General features: G+C 35.9%; 1 protein-coding gene, 1 long non-coding RNA gene and 1 other non-coding gene across 4 annotated transcripts in view; 1 reads left to right on the top strand and 2 right to left on the bottom strand.

Annotated features, from left to right (window-relative positions):
- Mcmdc2 (minichromosome maintenance domain containing 2) overlaps window positions 1–11174 on the top strand; it is a 37427-nt gene extending 26253 nt beyond the window's left edge. Inside the window, exons 12-14 of the mRNA XM_015485821.2 lie at window positions 1237–1379; window positions 4823–4932; window positions 10531–11174. Coding sequence (XP_015341307.1) covers window positions 1237–1379; window positions 4823–4932; window positions 10531–10697 — 420 coding nt within the window. The 3' untranslated portion in view covers window positions 10698–11174. The remainder of the gene's footprint in view (window positions 1–1236; window positions 1380–4822; window positions 4933–10530) is intronic.
- A 1907-nt stretch (window positions 11175–13081) lies between these two features.
- On the bottom strand, window positions 13082–15491 carry LOC107142413. Of its 2 annotated transcripts, none has more exons than XR_001503556.2 (4): window positions 15355–15491; window positions 13617–13740; window positions 13307–13369; window positions 13082–13107 (listed from the first exon to the last, which is right to left on the bottom strand). It is a non-coding gene; the product is annotated as an uncharacterized LOC107142413 (long non-coding RNA). The 2 variants fall into 2 exon arrangements; XR_007340554.1 differs by having other exon boundaries at window positions 13625–13740.
- LOC125610616 lies at window positions 13457–13540 on the bottom strand. Its single transcript, XR_007340615.1, has one exon. It is a non-coding gene; the product is annotated as a small nucleolar RNA SNORD87 (small nucleolar RNA).
- Window positions 15492–19302: the final 3811 nt, after the last annotated feature.

Raw genomic sequence — 19302 nt, 5'->3', positions numbered from 1 at the left:
TTTTTTTTTTAAGAAAGAGTGAGAGAGGAGAGAGAGAGAGAGGGAGAGAGAGAGAGAGAGAGAATTTTTAATATTTTTATTTTTTAGTTATCGGCGGACACAACATCTTTGTTTGTATGTGGTGCTGAGGATCGAACCCGGGCCGCACGCATGCCAGGCGAGCGTGCTACCACTTGAGCCACATCCCCAGCCCCAGAAATCTTTATTTTTAACCTTTTTTTTCCTCCAAAACGTTGATTTAAAGTTGTTACTTATTACATGTTTAATATTCAGATTTTTCTGGGTGAAAACATGTTAGAGGTGAATTGTTACTTACTCATCAATAAATCAATAAAGACTTTCTTTCTTAAAATATATAAAGAGGTTATATTTAAAAATGCAAATATTACAGTTAATAGCAACCTTATTATAGTTATTTTTTCCCCTTTGGTTCTTGAATTGAAAAAGTAGAAAACAACTAGTATAGTGAAAAATCTGGAAATTATGCCATGAATACCGACTTAATAAGGAACTGGGACTCAGAAATTTAAAAAAAAAAAAAAAGAAAAGAAAAGAAAGAAAAGAAAAAGACTTAGAGGGCTAGGATTATAGCTCAGTGGTAAAGAACCTGCCTCACATGTGTGAGACACTGGGTTCGAGCCTCAGCACCACATAAAAATAAATAAAATAAAGATATTGTGTCCATCTACAACTAAAAAAAAATATTTAAAAAAAAAAAAACAGAGAAAACAGTGGCAATCTTTGTGTTAAAGAATTATTCTCTATCTAAATCTTCCTGAATCTCCAGGGCCCACCATCACAGCAGTTAATGTAGTGCCTCCCTCACTTCAAATGTTCAGTTAAGTGTTCTTTAAAAAGAAGGAAGGGAAGTTAGAAAACTAAGTAGCTCTAGGGCCAGAAAAAGAAAGATATGTGGAAATAAACTATCAAAGAAAACTATTCAAAAGAAAAATGAACTTCTGAGGGAGATGAGCCTTTCTCTCACTGAAAGACTAGTCAGTCATTCAAATACATTATACTTGCACCACGAGGGAGATTATTCTAGATAAACTTTAATATTTTTTTCAAGCATAAGACTGATTTAAAATACCTAGTGACTTTGAGATGGCCTCAGATATTTACTTAATTTTTTAAAATATGCAAACTTCAAAATATAAGATACCAATAAACTTTGGATTTTTGTTATAGATTCTATAATAAAACTTACATCTCTTAAATTTTTCACTTTTAATTTAGCTACTGGCTTTTGCAAAGAATTTGGATGTAGAATTCAGCTTGGAGGCAGAAAGAATGATTCATGGCTATTATCTAGCCAGTCGCAGAATCAGAACAGATTTTATATATGGATCAAAACTGTCAGCATCTGCATTAAAATATTTGTAGGTATTCAGTTCAAGATTTTAAAGACAGTATTGACTTTTAAGTGGTGTATTTAACTTATGTTATCCATTTGTTTCTCTGTTTGATCGCTGATTGGTTGGTTTATAATATACCTTGTCCCAAAAGAATTTAAGAGGACTTAATAATTTATTTTTACTTATATGAACCTCTAATAATTCTTTTCACTAAGTTTATTTTACTAGGTCCCTTGTATAATATGTGTCTGAGAAAAATATCAAATGATTGTTTTTTAAAATGTGGATATTTATAGTCTAAGTATTTTGTAGTAGGACCTAGAAGATTTCTTAAATATATTGTTCCTGTACTTTTAAATACTTTAATGGACTCATCTGTTACTGTTCCTTAAAATGTTAAAAAGTAATATTTATTATAAAAGTACAGACATTATAAAGTCTAAAATGACAAGTATCCTAACTCTACCTATTCTTATAATCACTGATATCCCAGAGATAGTCACTGTTGACAGTTTTTATGTATTCTTCCAGAAATTATCCATTCAAATGCTAGCATATACATAATATATAATTTAAATATGGTATGTAAAATATATTTTATTCAACTGTTATATTTTAAAGTTAATGTGTTAAGCAGGGTGCAGTGGCATTCTCCTGTAATCCCAGCAGTTCAGGAGGCTGAGGCAGGAGGATCACAAGTTCAAAGCTAGCCTCAACAACAGTGAGGTGCTAAACAATTCAGGGAGATCCTGTCTCTAAATAAAATTCAAAATAGGGCTGGGCATGTGATCGAGTGCCCTGAGTTCAATCTCTGGGACCCCCCCCAAATTAATGTATTAAACATATATATAAGCTTATAAATATATACATCTATATTTTCATGTGGATAAATATGCTTTTTTGCCCAAATAGAATCAGGCATATACAGAATTACCTTATTCCATTTTAATAGTTACATCATTAAATGTAACTTGTGATGTGTGGACATTGTGATATGCTTTTACCATAATTTATATAGTTATATAATTTATATAGTTATATAATTCTCTAATTACTATATAGTTATATAGTAATTAGAGAATTACTTCATTTGATACAATATTAAAGTATAATCTCCAGCATGGTACAGTGGTACAGGTATGTAATCCCAGCAGCTCCAGAGGCTGAGGCAGGAGGATCGAGAGTTCAAAGCCAGCCCCAGCAACAGTGAGGTGCTAAGCAACTCAGTGAGACCCTGTCTCTAAAGAAAATACAAAATAGGGCTGGGGATTTGGCTCAGTAGTCAAATGCCCCTGAGTTCAATTCCCAGTACACCTCCCCCACTGCCAAAAAAAAAAAAAGTATTATCTCCAACAAATTATAAGATGGATCAGGAGTAAAATAATCCACTAAATGAATGAATGAATGAATGAATGAATGAATGAATGAATAAACTTGTTATTGCTGTAGCATTAAATAAAACAGATGATGGGCTGGGGTTGTGGCTCACTGGCAGAGTGCTTGCCTAGCACATGTGAGGCACTGTGTTCGATTCTCAGCACCACATTAAAATCAATAAATAAATAAAATAAAGATATGTGTCCATTTATAACTAAAAATATTTAATAAAAAAAAAGATGAAAACCTGTCAGGAAAGATCAAGAAGAGGTCTATGATATGTTTAGTTAATTTGTTTCAGCTGTATCTTCAAACAGCTGAAAAATGCAAAAGATAAGCCTAGTGATGAACTTTTTTTTTTTTTTGGTACTGGGAATTGAACTTGGGGCACTCAACCACTGAGTCACATCCCTAGCCCTATTTTGTATTTTTTTTAGAGACAGGGTCTCACAAAGTTGCTGAGCACCTCACTGTTACTGAGGCTGGCTTTGAACTCGTGATCCTCCTGTCTCAGCCTCCTGAGCCACTGGAATTACAGGCATGTGCCACTGAGCCTGGCTAAACATTTTTAAAATAACAACCAATTACAAAATGCTTTCCATTTTATGAAGTAATATTTAAAATACTAAGATCAAATTGTATTGCTTTAAACTTCTAAAAGTCCTGTTTCCTCACAAGAAGGGTAGCCAGGATGGTGAAGGGCTGAAAATTATGTCTCATGACTTACTATTTTTTTCATTATTTTCCTGACACTGGGGATCAAACCCCGCTCTACTACTGAGCTACAACCCCAACCCTTATGACATAGTAAAGGTACTAGGAATATATAACTTGGAAAAAAGAAAACATGGGGCAACTATAAAAGTTACATGAATATTTTTAAAATATTTTTTTTAGTTTTTGATAGACCTTTTTTTTTATTGGTTGCTCAAAACATTACAATGCTCTTGACATATCATATTTAAAAAGAGTTTTATTTATATGTGGTGCTGAGAATCAAACCCAGAGCCTCACACATCCCAGGCAAGTGCACACTACCACTGAGCAACAGCCCCAGCCTATTTACATGAATATTTGAAGGGCCATCACATGTGAGAGGTATTATGCTTGTTCTATAGTTTAAAAAGATAGAATAAGAGACCAGTGAGTGACAATTGCAGTGAAATCAATTTCACTTTAGATGTATGTAAGCTTTGTAGGTTAGTTGCAAAACTTTCAAATGCCTTTACTTAGTATTCTTGTTTTATAGCTGAATTCCAAAACATTCTCATAAGTCAATTTATATAAAATCACATGGCTAGAAAATTTTAGAGAACCAGCATAGGTTTTCTGATTCTCAAGTCCAGGAGTCATTCAGTTATATTACATCATCTAATGAAAGCTTAAGGGAGATCTTCCAGATAATAGAAGCTGGTTAAATTTTTAAAAATAGAGGAAAAGATTGCCTCATGAAACAGTAAATGCTAGAAGTTTAAGAAACGGGATAATGAGTAGTCCAGGATGTTTTAGAGAAAATTCACTTATCTGATAGGAATTTGAAATTTGAACTCAGAGATCCTTTCCACTTTTGAAATTGCAAGATTATACAAAGACATCAGATAGATGAAGAACTAGATGAAAACATTAAGGATGTGTCTTAAAGATATTTAGTTAGGTTTACTTTCCCAACTGCATATTTATCTGAACAGAACTTAAGTGGTAGTAGTTGGGTGGAATGATGAGGAGCAGCTAGGATAGAAACCAATTCTTTGATAGTGAGGATACTTGCTTGTCCTGGAGTAGTCTATAAATAATAGTCTATTAAAATATTCTAAAAAGGTCTACAATTTTTAAAGTAAGAATATGTTGTTCTTGGGGCTGCAGATGTGGCTCAAGTAGTAGCCGAGCATGCGTGAGGCACTGGGTTCGATTCTCAGCACCACATAAAAATAAAATAAAGATAAAAAAAAAATAGTGTTCAAAAAAAAAAAAAAAAGAATATGTTGTTCTTTCATCTGTGTGGTCATATTCTTATGTGTCTTGTTTATTTCTACCAAAATATATTTTTGTAATCTCAACATATTTTTACTGGCATCAATTTTGTTTCTTAGAGTTTCCTTATCTGAAGCCCATGCACGACTGAATTTAAGGAATAAAGTGCTCAAAGAAGATGTACTAATTGCAGCTTTATTATTTGAAACATCTCTCACATTGAAATATGGTAACGTATTAAATTATTAATGATCTCTACAAATAATTTTATTTAAACTTCAATATTCTTCATTTATTAAATTGTTAAATATATTTTAAATATTAGTTCCTTATTATGCATGAGTGCGTCAATACTTGAACTTTGGTGCTGCTTAAAGAATTCTAGGGGGGAAGGAGTACTTATTAATACAAGACATGAAATGATTTAAGTTTATATTCCCTTTAAAATAACATGCAAACCAGATTTGGTGGCACATGCCTGTAATCCCAGCAACTTGGGAGGCAAGCCTGAGACAAAAGGATCAAAAAGTTGGAGGACAGCCTTCGAAATTTAGCCAGACCCTGTCTCAGAAATAAAAAAAAGAAAAAGGGCTAGGCCTGTACTTCAGTGGTAGTGTCCCTGGGTTCAATCCAGTACTGCAAAAATGAATTTTAAAAATAATAAATAAAATAAATAATAAGATAAATAAAACATGCAACATTTGCCAAGCAGTCCCCCACAGTGGAGTTAGGCACATAGCCAAAATAACCACCTTCTCTGAATTGGAAAATTTAATACTGACTACTGCACTTAATCATTTGAAATGAATGGCAATTACTATGTTTTTGCTCTTAAAATTACAAAAGAGCTCTTAAGGATGAGTAAAGTTAATCTCACAAAGTTTTTGTGAATTAGATAATAATAGTGATGAGAGATATAATGCTTCAAACCAGATTTTTGTTCCAGGCCTGGGACTTGAAAGTATTAATAGTAGTAGCTTTGCTGTGGATGTTTAGTGTTCAAATTTGCTTTAAATAGCTAGGCATGGTGGCAAGTCCTATAATCCCAGCAACTCGGAGGCTGAGACAGGAAGATTTCAATCAAGTTCAAGACCAGCCTCAGCAACTTAGCAAGGCCCATATCAAAATAAAAAACAGGAAGGGCTGGGGATATAGTTCAGTGGTTAAGTACCCCTGGATACAATTCTTGATACCAAAATAAATAAACAAACATAAATTTACTTTACATTACATTTATATTGCATTAATTTCCAAATTAATTCCAAAGATCCATTAAAATGTTACAAACTTTTCTATAATTGTCTAAATCAAAATTCTTTTTTAAAAATATTTTTTTAGACATTGACAGGCCTTTATTTTGTTCATGTATTCATATGCGGTACTCAGAATCGAACCCAGTGCCTCACACATGCTAAGCAAGTACTCTACCACTGAGACACAATCCCAGCTCCTACATCAAGTATTCTTTACCTGGGATCCATGGATGCTTGGAATCCTAGAGGCTTGCAGATCCTTAAGTTATATACAAATTTGGGTATGTGTGCCCCTTTCTAGGAAGAGATTTTTAAGTTTTATTAAGTGTGCCTTAGAGATTCATGACTGTCATTCTGAATTTGGTTTTATTAACCAAAAGATAGAAAAACTGATTCCCAACCAATACTAAATAATAGGAAGGATATGTAAATATTTTAAATTTGCTTTATCTTTACATTCTTCTTTTAATCTCTATTTAAGACAATATTTCATCAAATCCAAGATACATTATTTTATCTATCATTAAGGGAAAAAATGCTGCAAACTTTATAATGATTTGCCATCAGCTGTTACGTCACATCTGAGTTTCAGTGATAAAACAAAAGTATTGTGGTGCACACCTGAAATGCCAGCAGCTTAGAAGGATGAGACAGGAGGATTTTGAGTTCATGAGGCCCGAAGCAATTTAGCAAGACCCTGTCTCAAAATAAAATATAAAAAGGGCTGGGGATTTGGCTTAGTGGTTGAGTGCTCCTGGGTTCAATCCCTGGTACAAAAAGAAAACAATCAAAACAAAAAAGTAAGTCTGTGAATTTAAAAACGATGGTTGAAAGGGCTGAAAATGTAGCTCAGTGGTAGAGTGTTTGCCTAACATGTGCAAGACCCTGGGTTTGATCCTCAGTTCTTGGAAGAAGAAAAAAAAAAAAAAACACTTAAAAACTAAGGTTTGAATAACTATGATTTTATAATATTAAGAATTCCTGTAGTAGAATGACAGAATATTTTTACTTTGTGACTATTTTGTCAAGACTTCCATGAAGGGGCTGGAGTTATGACTCAGCGGTAGAGTGCTCGCTAGCACATGTGAGGCCCTGGGTTCAATCCTCAGCACCACATAAAAAATAAAGATATTGTGTCCAACTACAACTAAAATAAAATATTTTTTAAAAACCCAGACTTCCATGAAGGGGCTGGGTTGGTGGCTCAGTGGTAGACCACTTGCCTAGCATGTGTGAGGCACTGGATTTCATTCTTAGCACCGCATATAAGTAAAATCTTAGGTCTATTGACAACTAAAAAATTTTAAAAAAAAGATTTCCATAAAGCATTTGAAGGAACCAAAACTATGTGAAAAAAAATTTGCTTTTGTTTTCATAATGACTTTCAGTTAGATATATAATTTTAAATCTTAATGTTAAGAGATTATTAAATATTACTTTAAACACAGAGGAAAATGATTCCAAGGGATGATTTTCTTAGGTAGAATTGACATGAGAAGAATAGGCAGTCTTTATACAAGTCTTTAACCAAGCCACACTTGGGTTTCCTTGTGTGTTCCTAGTGTATGTTACCTTATTAAAATTAATTTACTTTTTACATTATTTGTATACTATAAAGTAAAACTATGATGGTATTTTGAGATAAATGATAATTTAAGGATTGATATATTAAAATTAGTATGTTATGTGGTGTTATACTTTGTAATTATCATTATATGAATTCAATATTCATAATTATTTTGTCCAGTCAGTACATCAACCAATTTTTGTTGTTTTTTGTACCAAGGATTGAACTCAGGGGTACTTGACCACTGAACCACATCCCCAGCCCTATTTTGTATTTTGAGACAGGGTCTCACTGAATTACTTTAGTGCCTCACTGTTGCCTCAGCTGGCTTTGAACTTGCACTTCTCCTGTGTCAGCCTCCAATGCCACTGGGATTACAGGCATGAGCCACCGTGACTGGCAACAATTTCTTTTTAATATATTTTTTTTTTAGCTGTATAAAATATTTTTAGATGGACACAATACTTTTATTTTTTTATTTGTTTATTTTTATGTGGTGCCAGGGATAGAACCCAGTACCTCACACATGCTAGGCAAGAGCTCTTACCACTGAGCCACAACCCTTGCCCCTCAACAAATATTTGATTGACAACTAGGTAATAGGTTCCTGATATACAGTGGTGAAAAAACATTCTATACTCAGTTGTAGTCTATAGCCTAGTGAGAGAACAGATATTAAAAAGTTAATATACTGGGATTGGGGCTGTAGCTCAGTGGCAGAGTTCTTGCCTAGCACGTGTGAGGCACTGAGTTTGATCCTCAGCACTGCATTAAAAAAATAAACAAATTAAGGCATACTGTCCATCTACAATTACAAAAAAAATTTATAAAAAATGTAAATATACTAATATATAATACAAATTGAGATGGATGTTATGAGGAAAATATACAGGCTGTTATAAGCAAGAATAATAAAAAGGGGGCTGGGGTTGTAGCTCAGTGGTAGAGCACTCACCTAGCAAGTATGAGGCACTGGGTTCAATCCTCAGCATCACATAAAAACAAACAAACAAAAAACAGAGATATTGTGTCCATCTACAACTAAAAAAATTAAAAAAAAAAAAATGACAAAAGGGAGGGGCTGGGGATGTGGCTCAAGCGGTAGCGCGCTCGCCTGGCATGCGTGTGGCCCAGGTTCGATCCTCAGCACCACATACAAACAAAAGATGTTGTGTCCGCCCTACACTAAATAAATAAATAAATAAATATTAAAATTCTCTCTAAAAAAAAAAATATAAAAGGGACTGATTTTGACTAGATTTTAGGGTGACATCTTTAAGGAGGTAATAGTTATTTAACTTGAAATCCAGATAGAGGGAAACTATATTGTGTAGGTATTTTTCAAGAAAATGAAAGAGGGCCAGGCTAGGGCTAGTTAATATAAAGCCTCACACACTTGTGGTAGAAAATTGGGTTTCTATTCCAAGTATAACAGGAAGCAGAAACCTAATATGATCAATTATATATAAGTATCATTGTCTATAGTGGATCTAAAGAATAGATTGGAGGGGGTAAAGGGTGGAAAAAGATGTTAGGAAATTATTGTCATAGTCCAGGCAATTGATATAGGAGCTTTGATTAGGTGGAAGCAGTAGAAATGGAAAGTATTGGGTTAGAGATACATTTTGGATGCAAAAAACAATAGGTTTTGCTCATGAACTAGAGTTAGAGTTGGGTGCAGGAATAGAGAGAGGGAAAGGGAGGAATTAAGGAAAATTCCAAAGTTTCTGCCTTGAGCAACCAGGTATCAAGACTGGGAATAAAAGAGATTGGGAGAAAAATCAAATTATAGTAAGTTTGTGATATTCTACAGAGAAATCAATACACAAACTGGAATTTAGGACAGTTCTAACCTAGAAATATAATTTAGCAACCATCAGCATAGAGATGGTATTCAAAGCCAAGAAGTGGATGAAATCACCTTAGAAGGACTAAAGTGAATTCCAATATTCAGAAATGGGGTCGACGAAGGTGAACAAAGATAGAACCAGTAGCTAGAATGTAGGAAGAAAATGAAGTGTTACAGAAGCCAAAAGAGGGCTTCCAAAGGGAACAGATTGGCCAATTGTATCATAGCCTACTAAGATTTGATAATCCAGAGGTTGGTGGGTGGCCATGATCAAAACTATTTAGAGAGCTGTTGAGTGGGAATAGGTATGGAGATAGCAGAGAACTTTGAAGACAAGCAAAGAAACTGAGCATTAGCGGAAGAAGAATGTGGGGTCCGAAAAGGGATTATTATCTTTTTAATACATAAGGTATTAAATCATATGATATGCAGTAATACTTCAGAAAGATGGCAATTCGAGGCTTGGTGGTACACACCCATAGTATAAGACCATGCTGAACAACATAGCAAGACCCCATCCATGCATGATGGTGTACACCTGTAATTCCAGCAGCTTGGGAGGCTGAGGCAGAATCTCAAATTCAAAACCAGCTTTTTAGCAATTTAGTGAGACTGTAAGCAACCTAGTAAGACTGTGTCTCAAAAATTTTTTTTAAAGGGGGAGAGGGTTGGGGATGACTCAGTGGCTAAGCACCCCTGAGTTCAACTCTGGTACCAAAATAGAAAAAAATTAAAAAAAAAAAAAAAAAAAGGATGTTGGGGGTAGGATGAAATTGAAGGAGTTAAATCCTTAAAAAATGAGAGGGATCAGTCAAATCCAGAGCACATTTAAGAATTAGACTCATACAGGTCACTTGTTCAATTTGAAAAGAAAATGGATAATCAGGTAGGTTTGTAGATTTGGGGCTTCTGTTTATTCTCTAGTGCATCATATTGGTATTCAAAAAAATATGATTTCAATGATTAAAGTGCTTGCCTAGCACGTGAGAAGCACTGGGTTTGATTCTAAGCACCGCATATAAATAAATGAATAAAATTAAGGTTCATCAACATCTAAAAAATGTATTAAAAACTTTCATCATTTCAGTTGAAAATGAATTATTATTTAGCATTTTAAGGAATATTTCTCATTTATACTATATTTCCTTCTTCATTTAGGGGCCACTGTATTTTGTGTTGCTCCAAATGCAGTATTTCCCTTTGAACTGTACAATGAAGAGTACTTACAACAAAGGGATCTCTATCTGACTCAGTGCCAGAAACAGCTCCAACAGTTTATTGCCACATACGGACCTGGAACAGCTGTTTTCACTAACGATGAATAAGCAATTTGAGAAAAATTTCCTTTTGATTTCAACTTCAGCAAGGGGAAAGTGTATTTGAGTAACTTTAAAGCAATGCTTCAGATAGTACTGTATACAGGAGTACATCAGAATGCCATTTAAAAAACAAATCATGGTCCCCACAAAAATCAACTGCTACTGGGATATACACTAATCCAAACTTCTAAAACAAATTACCATAATTTCAAATTTTAGGAGAGAAATATGGATGATTAAGATGATGAAGTCACCAAAGAGAATCCTAAGTTTCTGGTTAGCCCAGAGTATGTGATAAAAAAAATAAGGACCTTACAATGTGAAAATTGGTTAACATGGAATTCACTCTATTTGTCATAAGATGGCAATAACCTTATTTACAAAATTTTTTAAAAATATTTTTTTAGTTGTAGTTGGACACAATACCTTTATTTATTTTTATGCGGTGCTGAGGATCGAACCCAGGGCCTCACACGTGTTGGGTGAGAGCTCCACCACTGAACCACAACCCCCAGCCCCCTACAAATTTTTTAAAAAATATTATTTGCTTGTAATTTTTATTTAAATATTTTTTAGTTGTAGATGCATACAATATCTTTATTTATTTTTATGTGGTGCTGAGGATCGAACCCAGTGCCCCACATGTACAGGGCAAGCGCTCTACCACTGAGCCACAATCCCAGCGCCCCCTACAAATTTTTAAGACATTTTTTTTCCCTTATACTTGTGAACCTGCCAAATTGATTAACTAATTTGTATAACCTGAAGCTTCAAATTTAAGGCCTTTTTAGGGCTGGGGTTGTAGCTCAGTGGTAGGGCACTTGCCTAGCATGCATAAGGCACACATAAAGGTCCATCAACAACTAATTAAGGCCTTTTCAGCTTATACACATATGCATTACATGAACATTGTTTTAGAAGCCCTAAATTTGGAGTCAAAAAAGCCTTGGAAATTTCTATATATAAACTGTGGTAAAAAAAAAAAAAAAATGTAACCAGAGAACAAGTTTGCCCCTAACTTTAAGGTTCCCTAATGCAATGAAACCAATATGCAAACCCATTCTTCATTTTTATGTATTGTTGAAGTGAGGGCATGTCTTACTCCATCTAGGCTGACCTCAAATACCAGAAGACATAATCCTCCTGTTTACCAGCAACCTGGCATTGAGAGTTACATTCTTTGACCATTTTGTTTTTGTGACAAGGTTTCCTTGTCACCCAGGCTGGTCCTCAACTTCAGTAACTGCTAGTCATTTTGTTCTGAATAAGTAGGGACAATAAAATCCTCCAATCCTTTTCAGTTCTAATTACTTCTACTTGCTGGTAATCCAAACAGCTCAGGAGGTTGAGGCAGGAGGATTGAAAGTTCTAAGCCAGCTTTAGCAAAAGTGAGGTGCTAAGGAACTCGTCAGACTCTTGTCTCTAAATACAAAATAGGGCTGGGGATGTGGCTCTATGGCCAAGTGCCCCAGAGTTCAATCCCCAATACCCACCCCCCAAGAAAAATTATGAATGAAGAATGTATCACACCAAAAGCCACCTTATTAACCAAGATCTAATTCTTCAAAACTGACAATCCAGGGCTGGGGTTGTGGCTCATTGGCAGAGCGTTTGCCTAGCACAGGTGAGACACTGGTTCGAACCTAAGCACTGCATTAAAATAAATAAATAGATAGATAAATAAATAAGGGCATGCTGTCCATCTCCAACTACAACAAATTGAAAAAAAAAAAAAAAAAAACTAAATCCAAAATCTCACAATCCAGAGCTTACTTAACCATATAGCTGGAGGGCTCCCTAACACACTATAGGAAGGCCATTCACTATGATTGAATACCAACCAGTGCCAGCAATATATAATGTTTTCAGCAGGCTAAGCTAGTTTTCAACAAAATATATAATACTGTTGCTAACTAAGAGCCTTGTTTTGTGCCTTTTCATGTACTATATTTCACTTTTCTGGCTCTGTGGGGTGAGGCAAAGCCATACTGTTACCTTAGATCAATACAACAGTCTCAGCTTATAGGGAAAAAAAGCAATTTTTAACTTAAAGACAACTTAATTGCTATTTAGTACTAAAGGAGTTTAGAAGATTCCAACCATCTTTCAGGCACCATAGCCATTACTATCTTCCCAGCTGCCTACAGTGACAGTCACTATCCACAGATGAGCTACTTAACGAGAACTATATCAAAAGTATGTTAAAAAACAGAACTGATGAATGACTAGGAGAAAAAAACTATTTAAAAAGAAAATAATATTGCCAAGAGCAATTAAAAATTGTCACACATGTATTTTACCACATAATTTATTGTTTATTAATATCAAATAAAAATTTCATAGTTTGTTTCTATTTGTTTTCTTCATAAATTCTTTTTTTTTTTTTTTTCCTTTCACAATGTTGCATGCCACACCTCTGGAAAATAAGAAAGCAACAGTGAAAATCACTTTTACCCAAATTCAGAAACTCAAGCTCAATATCCTCAAAAAAAAAAAAAAAAAATTAATGCTAAGAAAAGGAAAACACACCCCAAATATGCAAAGGCAACTTAAAAAAAAAAAAAAAAGGAGAATAAGAAGAAAAAAGGATGTGGTGATTGAGAAGTCACACTTACTTGAGGCAAGGATGTATTTTTAAACACTACATCAAAAGGACTGGAGCATTCATTGATAGCTGCCTATATGCAGAAGAGAAAGAGAAAGAACATTTCACTCATTTCAACAAAAACAGTATATTTCAGTAATTCACATAATCAATATATATTACTGGCACCTCAGTCTTAAAATTATTTCTTCAAAGAAAACCCTCAGCTGGGTAAACGGCAAAAATTTGTCATCACTGTGCCAGTGGTTAAATCGATCTATGTCAAGAATATATTACACATTTTGGTTTAGACTATCACAAAGAAAAAGAAAAGCACACACTATGGTACCGTGTTACATGTCAAATGTGGTCCTACTCATTTTCTTCAGTCATCTTCTATGACAAGTTTTTAAAAGCATTTGTTCCAACCACCTTCATACATCTTCATGCCACTGGATGTTGTACCTAGAAACAAAAATATTCAATTGTGAATTCTCATACTTCTATTTGGCACCTTATGTGTGGCAAGAGTCCAATGAGAATTTCATTCTTGTCAGAAGCATAAACACAATCATATTTTACAAACTAGCTCTCAAGTCATAATTCCATAAATCAGATTCTTTACAAGCTAGAAATGTTGAGTTATTAGTAAGGGCAGGAAAATCTGCAGAAACTGTTTTTTAATAACTGTGGCAGCAGTATTGATTTTAAGACAGGATGGACTCTTGTGAATATCAAAGCCATTGCTTTTCTGTCTCAAAGCTTGACAGGATGAACTATGAGCAAGGGTAAAGGTTAGATGTACAGAAAAAAGTGTGCAGACCTTCATCTAAAAACATTACAACGGCAAATCTAGTAGTTTTAGGGCAAGGATACCTATGTTGGCAAGTTGACTGAAAGTGCACTAAGTAGTGCTAAGGAATGGCCAGAGTCACAAATCATGTCCTACAGCACCCCAAGAGGATAAATCACTGAACCAGACAGCTACTGGAAATGATTTATGAAGACATGTAAAACTGGAACTTGCAAAACAATTTATCAATTTCAAGTCTTTAATGTTTCACACAATCAATATTAGGAAAACAATATAAACTTGGTAAAGAATAGTTCCAAAATGAAAAATTGTTTAATTTACAGAGTTCATGCATTTTTAAAACTTAGCGAAGATCTAGAAATGCATGTTATTAACGAAATTGCAATCTACATCACTCCCTCAAACAACAACAAAACACCCCAGACTCACAAAATTCCAGATGGTGGGTACCTGTGGGTAGAAGGCAGGAAGCAAACAGCAACTAGTGGGATATGTTTATGAATATTTAGCTTTTTAAAGAGGTAACATGTTTTTTCCTAATCTCCCAGCTGTAGACTGGAATCTTCTGTGTAATGTCCAGAAACACACATTTCCATGTAAACGCAAGATCTATGTGTACAGTAGGCATTTGTGGCCCAAAGGCCTTCCATACTTCCACGTTCTGTTATCCAGCTTCAAAGCCTTTTATATTTACAAGGGCGATTCAGGAACAAATGCCAGAATTCTACAAATACGTTGAGATCAGTGGTTAAGCGGCGCTTACTGCTTTTTCCAAACCCCTCGATTTTGTACGGTTAAGTGTCTTTAGCATTTAAAAGAAAATAATCTTTATAAAATGCCCCCTTAAGGAAAATGAAACCGCCCACTCAAGGGAGCCTGAAACCTCCAAAGTCGAGCTTTGCTGGGGACTAAGGGGAATCGGTCGAAGGTGCGGGGGTGGGGGAGTGGGGGGTTACGAAGCCGCAGGACGTTCCTTCCTCAACTCTCCCGGGTCACAGAAGACCCTTTCGAAACCAGTGTTTACTGTGGAATAAGATCAACTAAGGCCCGCAGGTAGTTACGTATAAAACGCAACTACGCGAACGACACGAAGGGAACTCTCTAGGCCACGTCCACAGGGAGGAGCGTTACGTAACCTCCAGCGTCCAGCCCGCGGCCGCTGAAGGCTCGGTGCGCTTGGGTAAAGCACCGACGCGGCCGGCACCCACAAGGCGGAGGAACTTGGTACGGAAGAGAGGAGAGACTAAGATCCCGAGGACTCTCACCTCGAAGAACCCGGCACCGGGCCCACAGGCTCCTTCACCACCCGGCCACCATGGCGAAAGAACACCTCCCATTCTCCGCGGCTGCGCGGAAAAGGAAGAGCTGCGAAACCGCACAGCTCTTAGGGACCGGTCCTGGTCCCGCCCCTTCCGGCTCTGGGCCCCGCCCCTCCGTGGGGCTGTAGTGAGAGTAGGGGAGGCCGTACTTGTGCAGTCATGCAATGTGGGTGTCTCTGCAGGTGTTCAGCAGTATAAGCTTTTATTGGGGGACTTTGTAACTTCCCTAGAGGCCTTTAAGGCCCATGAATACCTCAGCTAGGGCTATTATATTGAATATGCAAATGATGAAGTTACAGGTTTATAATAATGCTCTAAAAAAGAAGGGTCTCCTGTTCATAGTACTTATGTTTGCTTGGTGTTCTATACCCTCATATATTTCAATATTTAAAAAACTGGTGTTGCTGGGGGTGGTGGCGCACGCCTTCAAAACAATTCAAAGCCAGCCTTAGCAATTCAGCGAGACCCTGTTCTCTAAATAAAACATTTTAAAAGGGCTGGAGATGCGACTCAGTGATTAAGTGCCCCTGGGTTCAATCCTTGTACCCAAAACAAAACAAAATTGGTGGTGTTGGATAGCCCCATTTAGAGTAAGCATTCTGGGATTGCTTTTACACACAGGGAAAATAAGTTACCAGAAAAAGGAGCTACAATTATTACTGTTTTTATTGGTAATAATGGAGTTTTTTTTAAAAAAAATGTTCATTAAGCAACTACCTATGTCGTTCATAATTTGCTACTGCTTTTCATGTTTTATTACACTTATTTTTCTTAATCATTGTTAAGTCCTGGCTGCAAAGCTCTAGGCTTAGCCTTGAAAAGAAAGGTTTGTGATCTTGTTGCCTGAAAGAACACATATAAAAGCAAAAAATTGAGCAGTTAAATCAGTAAAAGGTCATATCTCCTTTAAAAATAGGAAGTCTAAGAAATTAGTACATAATCCAGTACAAAGTATAAATTCGCTTCAAAGCAATTTATAGTATGAAAATCCAAATCTAGCAATACAAATTGTGAGGATACCTCTCTATATAGTGTTTTTGTTGTTGTTGTTTGTTTGTTTTGTTTTGTTTTGTTTCTGAGTGGTCTGCAGGAGTTTAGAAATCGTTGTTTTGGGTCCCCAATGCCAAATTGTTTCTTCTGTCAAGTAGTGGGAGTGGGGTTCAGCCTAACTCACAGATTTGTTGGACCTGGCTCGATGTTGCTTCAACAACCTAATTTTGCAACAGGTGTTTTCCTGCAATTATGTGGGCAGCTCTGGTAGGAAATTAGAAAGGGGTAATTTTGGATGCTGAGCCCATAGATTAGAAGGCAACAATTTAGATAAATTCTTGATGCTACTGACTCCTGAGTCATGTTCGAAAGAACTGGAGACAAAAAACATGTCCTTGCTCTGTCACAATTCCGTTGGCATTAGTTTCTGTGTTGCTAACAGCTTTCTTCTGTTGCCTCTTAACCTGCAGGTGCTCAAAGGACATTCTTTAGTCCCTATTGCCAAGAGTTAATTGAGCTGGGTGGATAGATATGGAAGGGGTCATACTTTAATGACTTAATATATTCTTTCTTTAGACTGAAGTTCCCTTGGGAACTTCCTTGGTTTTTCTTTTTTTGTGATCCTGGGGTTTGAACCCAGGGCACTATACACAAGAGGCAAGCACTCTACCAACTGAGCTATATCCCCAGCCCCTTCCTTAAGTTTTCTTCTGTTCATTGAGTTCATATTTCAAGTTTTCTCTTATGTAAAACTTAATGTTCACTCATGTGAGCTTTGCCCATAAAAATAAAGGATTTGGGGATTTAGAATTAACTTTCTCTTTCAGTCTATCATTTTCAAAAGGGGACATTTGTTTTCAAAGACTCAGAGTTGTGTAATAACCTTGATTAGGAATGCCACTAACTTCCCATTATATATTGTAAAAATTCACTTGTGCCAATTAATTTTTGACCAGAGTAAGACCATTCATTAGTGAAAGGATAGATTTTTCAACAGATGATGCTAGGAAAACTGGATATCCACATTAAAAACAACAACAATAACAACAACAACAAAAACAGAAGAGGTTGTATCATGTACAAAAATTAATTCAAATGGATCAAAGACCTAATGTAAGAGCTATAAGTATAAAAATATAGAAGAAATATAAGGGACGAACTTCACCATATTGGATTTGGGAATTTCTTAGATATAACACTGAAAGCACAGGCAACAAAAGGAAAAATAGGTAAACTGGACTTCACCAATGTGAAAACTTTTGTGCATGTGCATCAAAGGACATTATCAAGAGAATGAAAAGACAATCTAAAGAATGGGAGAAAATATTTGAGAAACACATACTGGATAAAGGATAATATTAAAAACATACAAAGAATGCTTATAATTCAACAACAAAAATACCTGATTCAAAAAGAGACAACCTGATTCAAAAATAGACAATGGACAAAGGATATGAATAGCTATTTCTCTAAAGAATATGTGCACATGGCTAATAAGGATATGATAAAGATTTTCAACAATACTAACCATTAGTGAATCAAAACTACAATGACTGGGCTGGAGTTGTGGCTCAGTGGCGGAGCGCTTGCCTCCCACATGTGAGGCTGGGTTTCGATCCTCAGTACCACATGAAAATAAATAAACCAAATAAAGGTATTGTGTCCATGTATAACTAAAAAAATATTAAAAAGTGAAAAAAACTATAATGACCTACCACTTCAGAACCATCAGGTTGGCCATTATAAAACAAATAGAAAAAAATAAGCAAGACAAGGATGTGGAGAAATTGGAAAACTTGTGCATTGCTTAGAGAATATAAAATGATGTAGCCACATGGAATACAGTGCAGAGGTTCCTCCAAAAGTTAAATGTAAGGACTGGGATATAGCTCAGTTGGTAGAGTGCTTGCCTCTCTCATGCAGAAGGCCCTGGATTCGATCTCCAACAACACACACACACACACACACACACACGCAAAGTTAAATATAGAATTACTAAATGATTTAGCAATTCTGCTTCTGGGAGTATACTCAAAAGAATTGATACTAAGGACTCAAACAGATACTTGTATACCAATGTTCATAGTAGAATTATTCACAACAGCCAAAAAGTGCAAATAACCCAAGTGTCCATAGATGAATGAATGAATTAAAAAATATGGACTATATTTAGCTTTAAAAAGGAAGGAGATTAGGTGTGGTGGCCCATGCTTGTAATCCCAGTGGCTCAGGAGGCTGAGGCAGGAATATCCCAAGTTCAAAGCCAGCCTCAGCAATTTATACTTAGGCCCTAAGCAATTTAACAAGACCCTGTCCCAAAAATTAAAAATAAAAATGGGCTGCAAATGTGACTCAGTGGTTAAGTACCCCTGGGTTCGATTCCCAGTCCCCCACCCCCCAAAAAAGAAAGAGGGCTGGGATATTGGTTCAGTGGCAGAGTGCTTGCCTAGTATACACGAGGCCTTAGATTCCTTCCCCAGTAATTGTCCCCCACAAAATGGAAATTCTGATATATGCTACAGAAGTGAAACTTAAAGACATTATGCTGAGTGAAGTAAGCCAAACTCAAAAGGACAAATATGTTCCACTTACATGAGAATGGTGGTTGCCAGGATCTGGGAAAAACAGGAGGCAGGGAATTATTGTTTAATTAGAGTTTCTGTTTGGAATGATGAAGTTCTGAAAATGGGTAGTGGTGATGATTATACAACACTGTGAATGTACTTAATGCCACTGAATTGCACACTTAAAAATGACAAAGGTGGGAGCCGGGTGTCGTGGTGCTTGCCGGTAATCCCAGTAACTTGGGAGGCTGAGGCAGGAGGATTGCGAGTCCAAAATCAGCCTCAGCAATTTAGTGAGGCCCTAAGCAACTCAGTGAGACCCTGTCTCTAATAAAAAAAA

The sequence above is a fragment of the Marmota marmota genome, unplaced genomic scaffold (genome assembly GCF_001458135.2).
Source record: "Marmota marmota marmota unplaced genomic scaffold, marMar, whole genome shotgun sequence".
In the NCBI taxonomy this organism is placed as follows: domain Eukaryota; kingdom Metazoa; phylum Chordata; class Mammalia; order Rodentia; family Sciuridae; genus Marmota; species Marmota marmota.
This window is presented reverse-complemented; position numbering and strand designations above follow the sequence as displayed.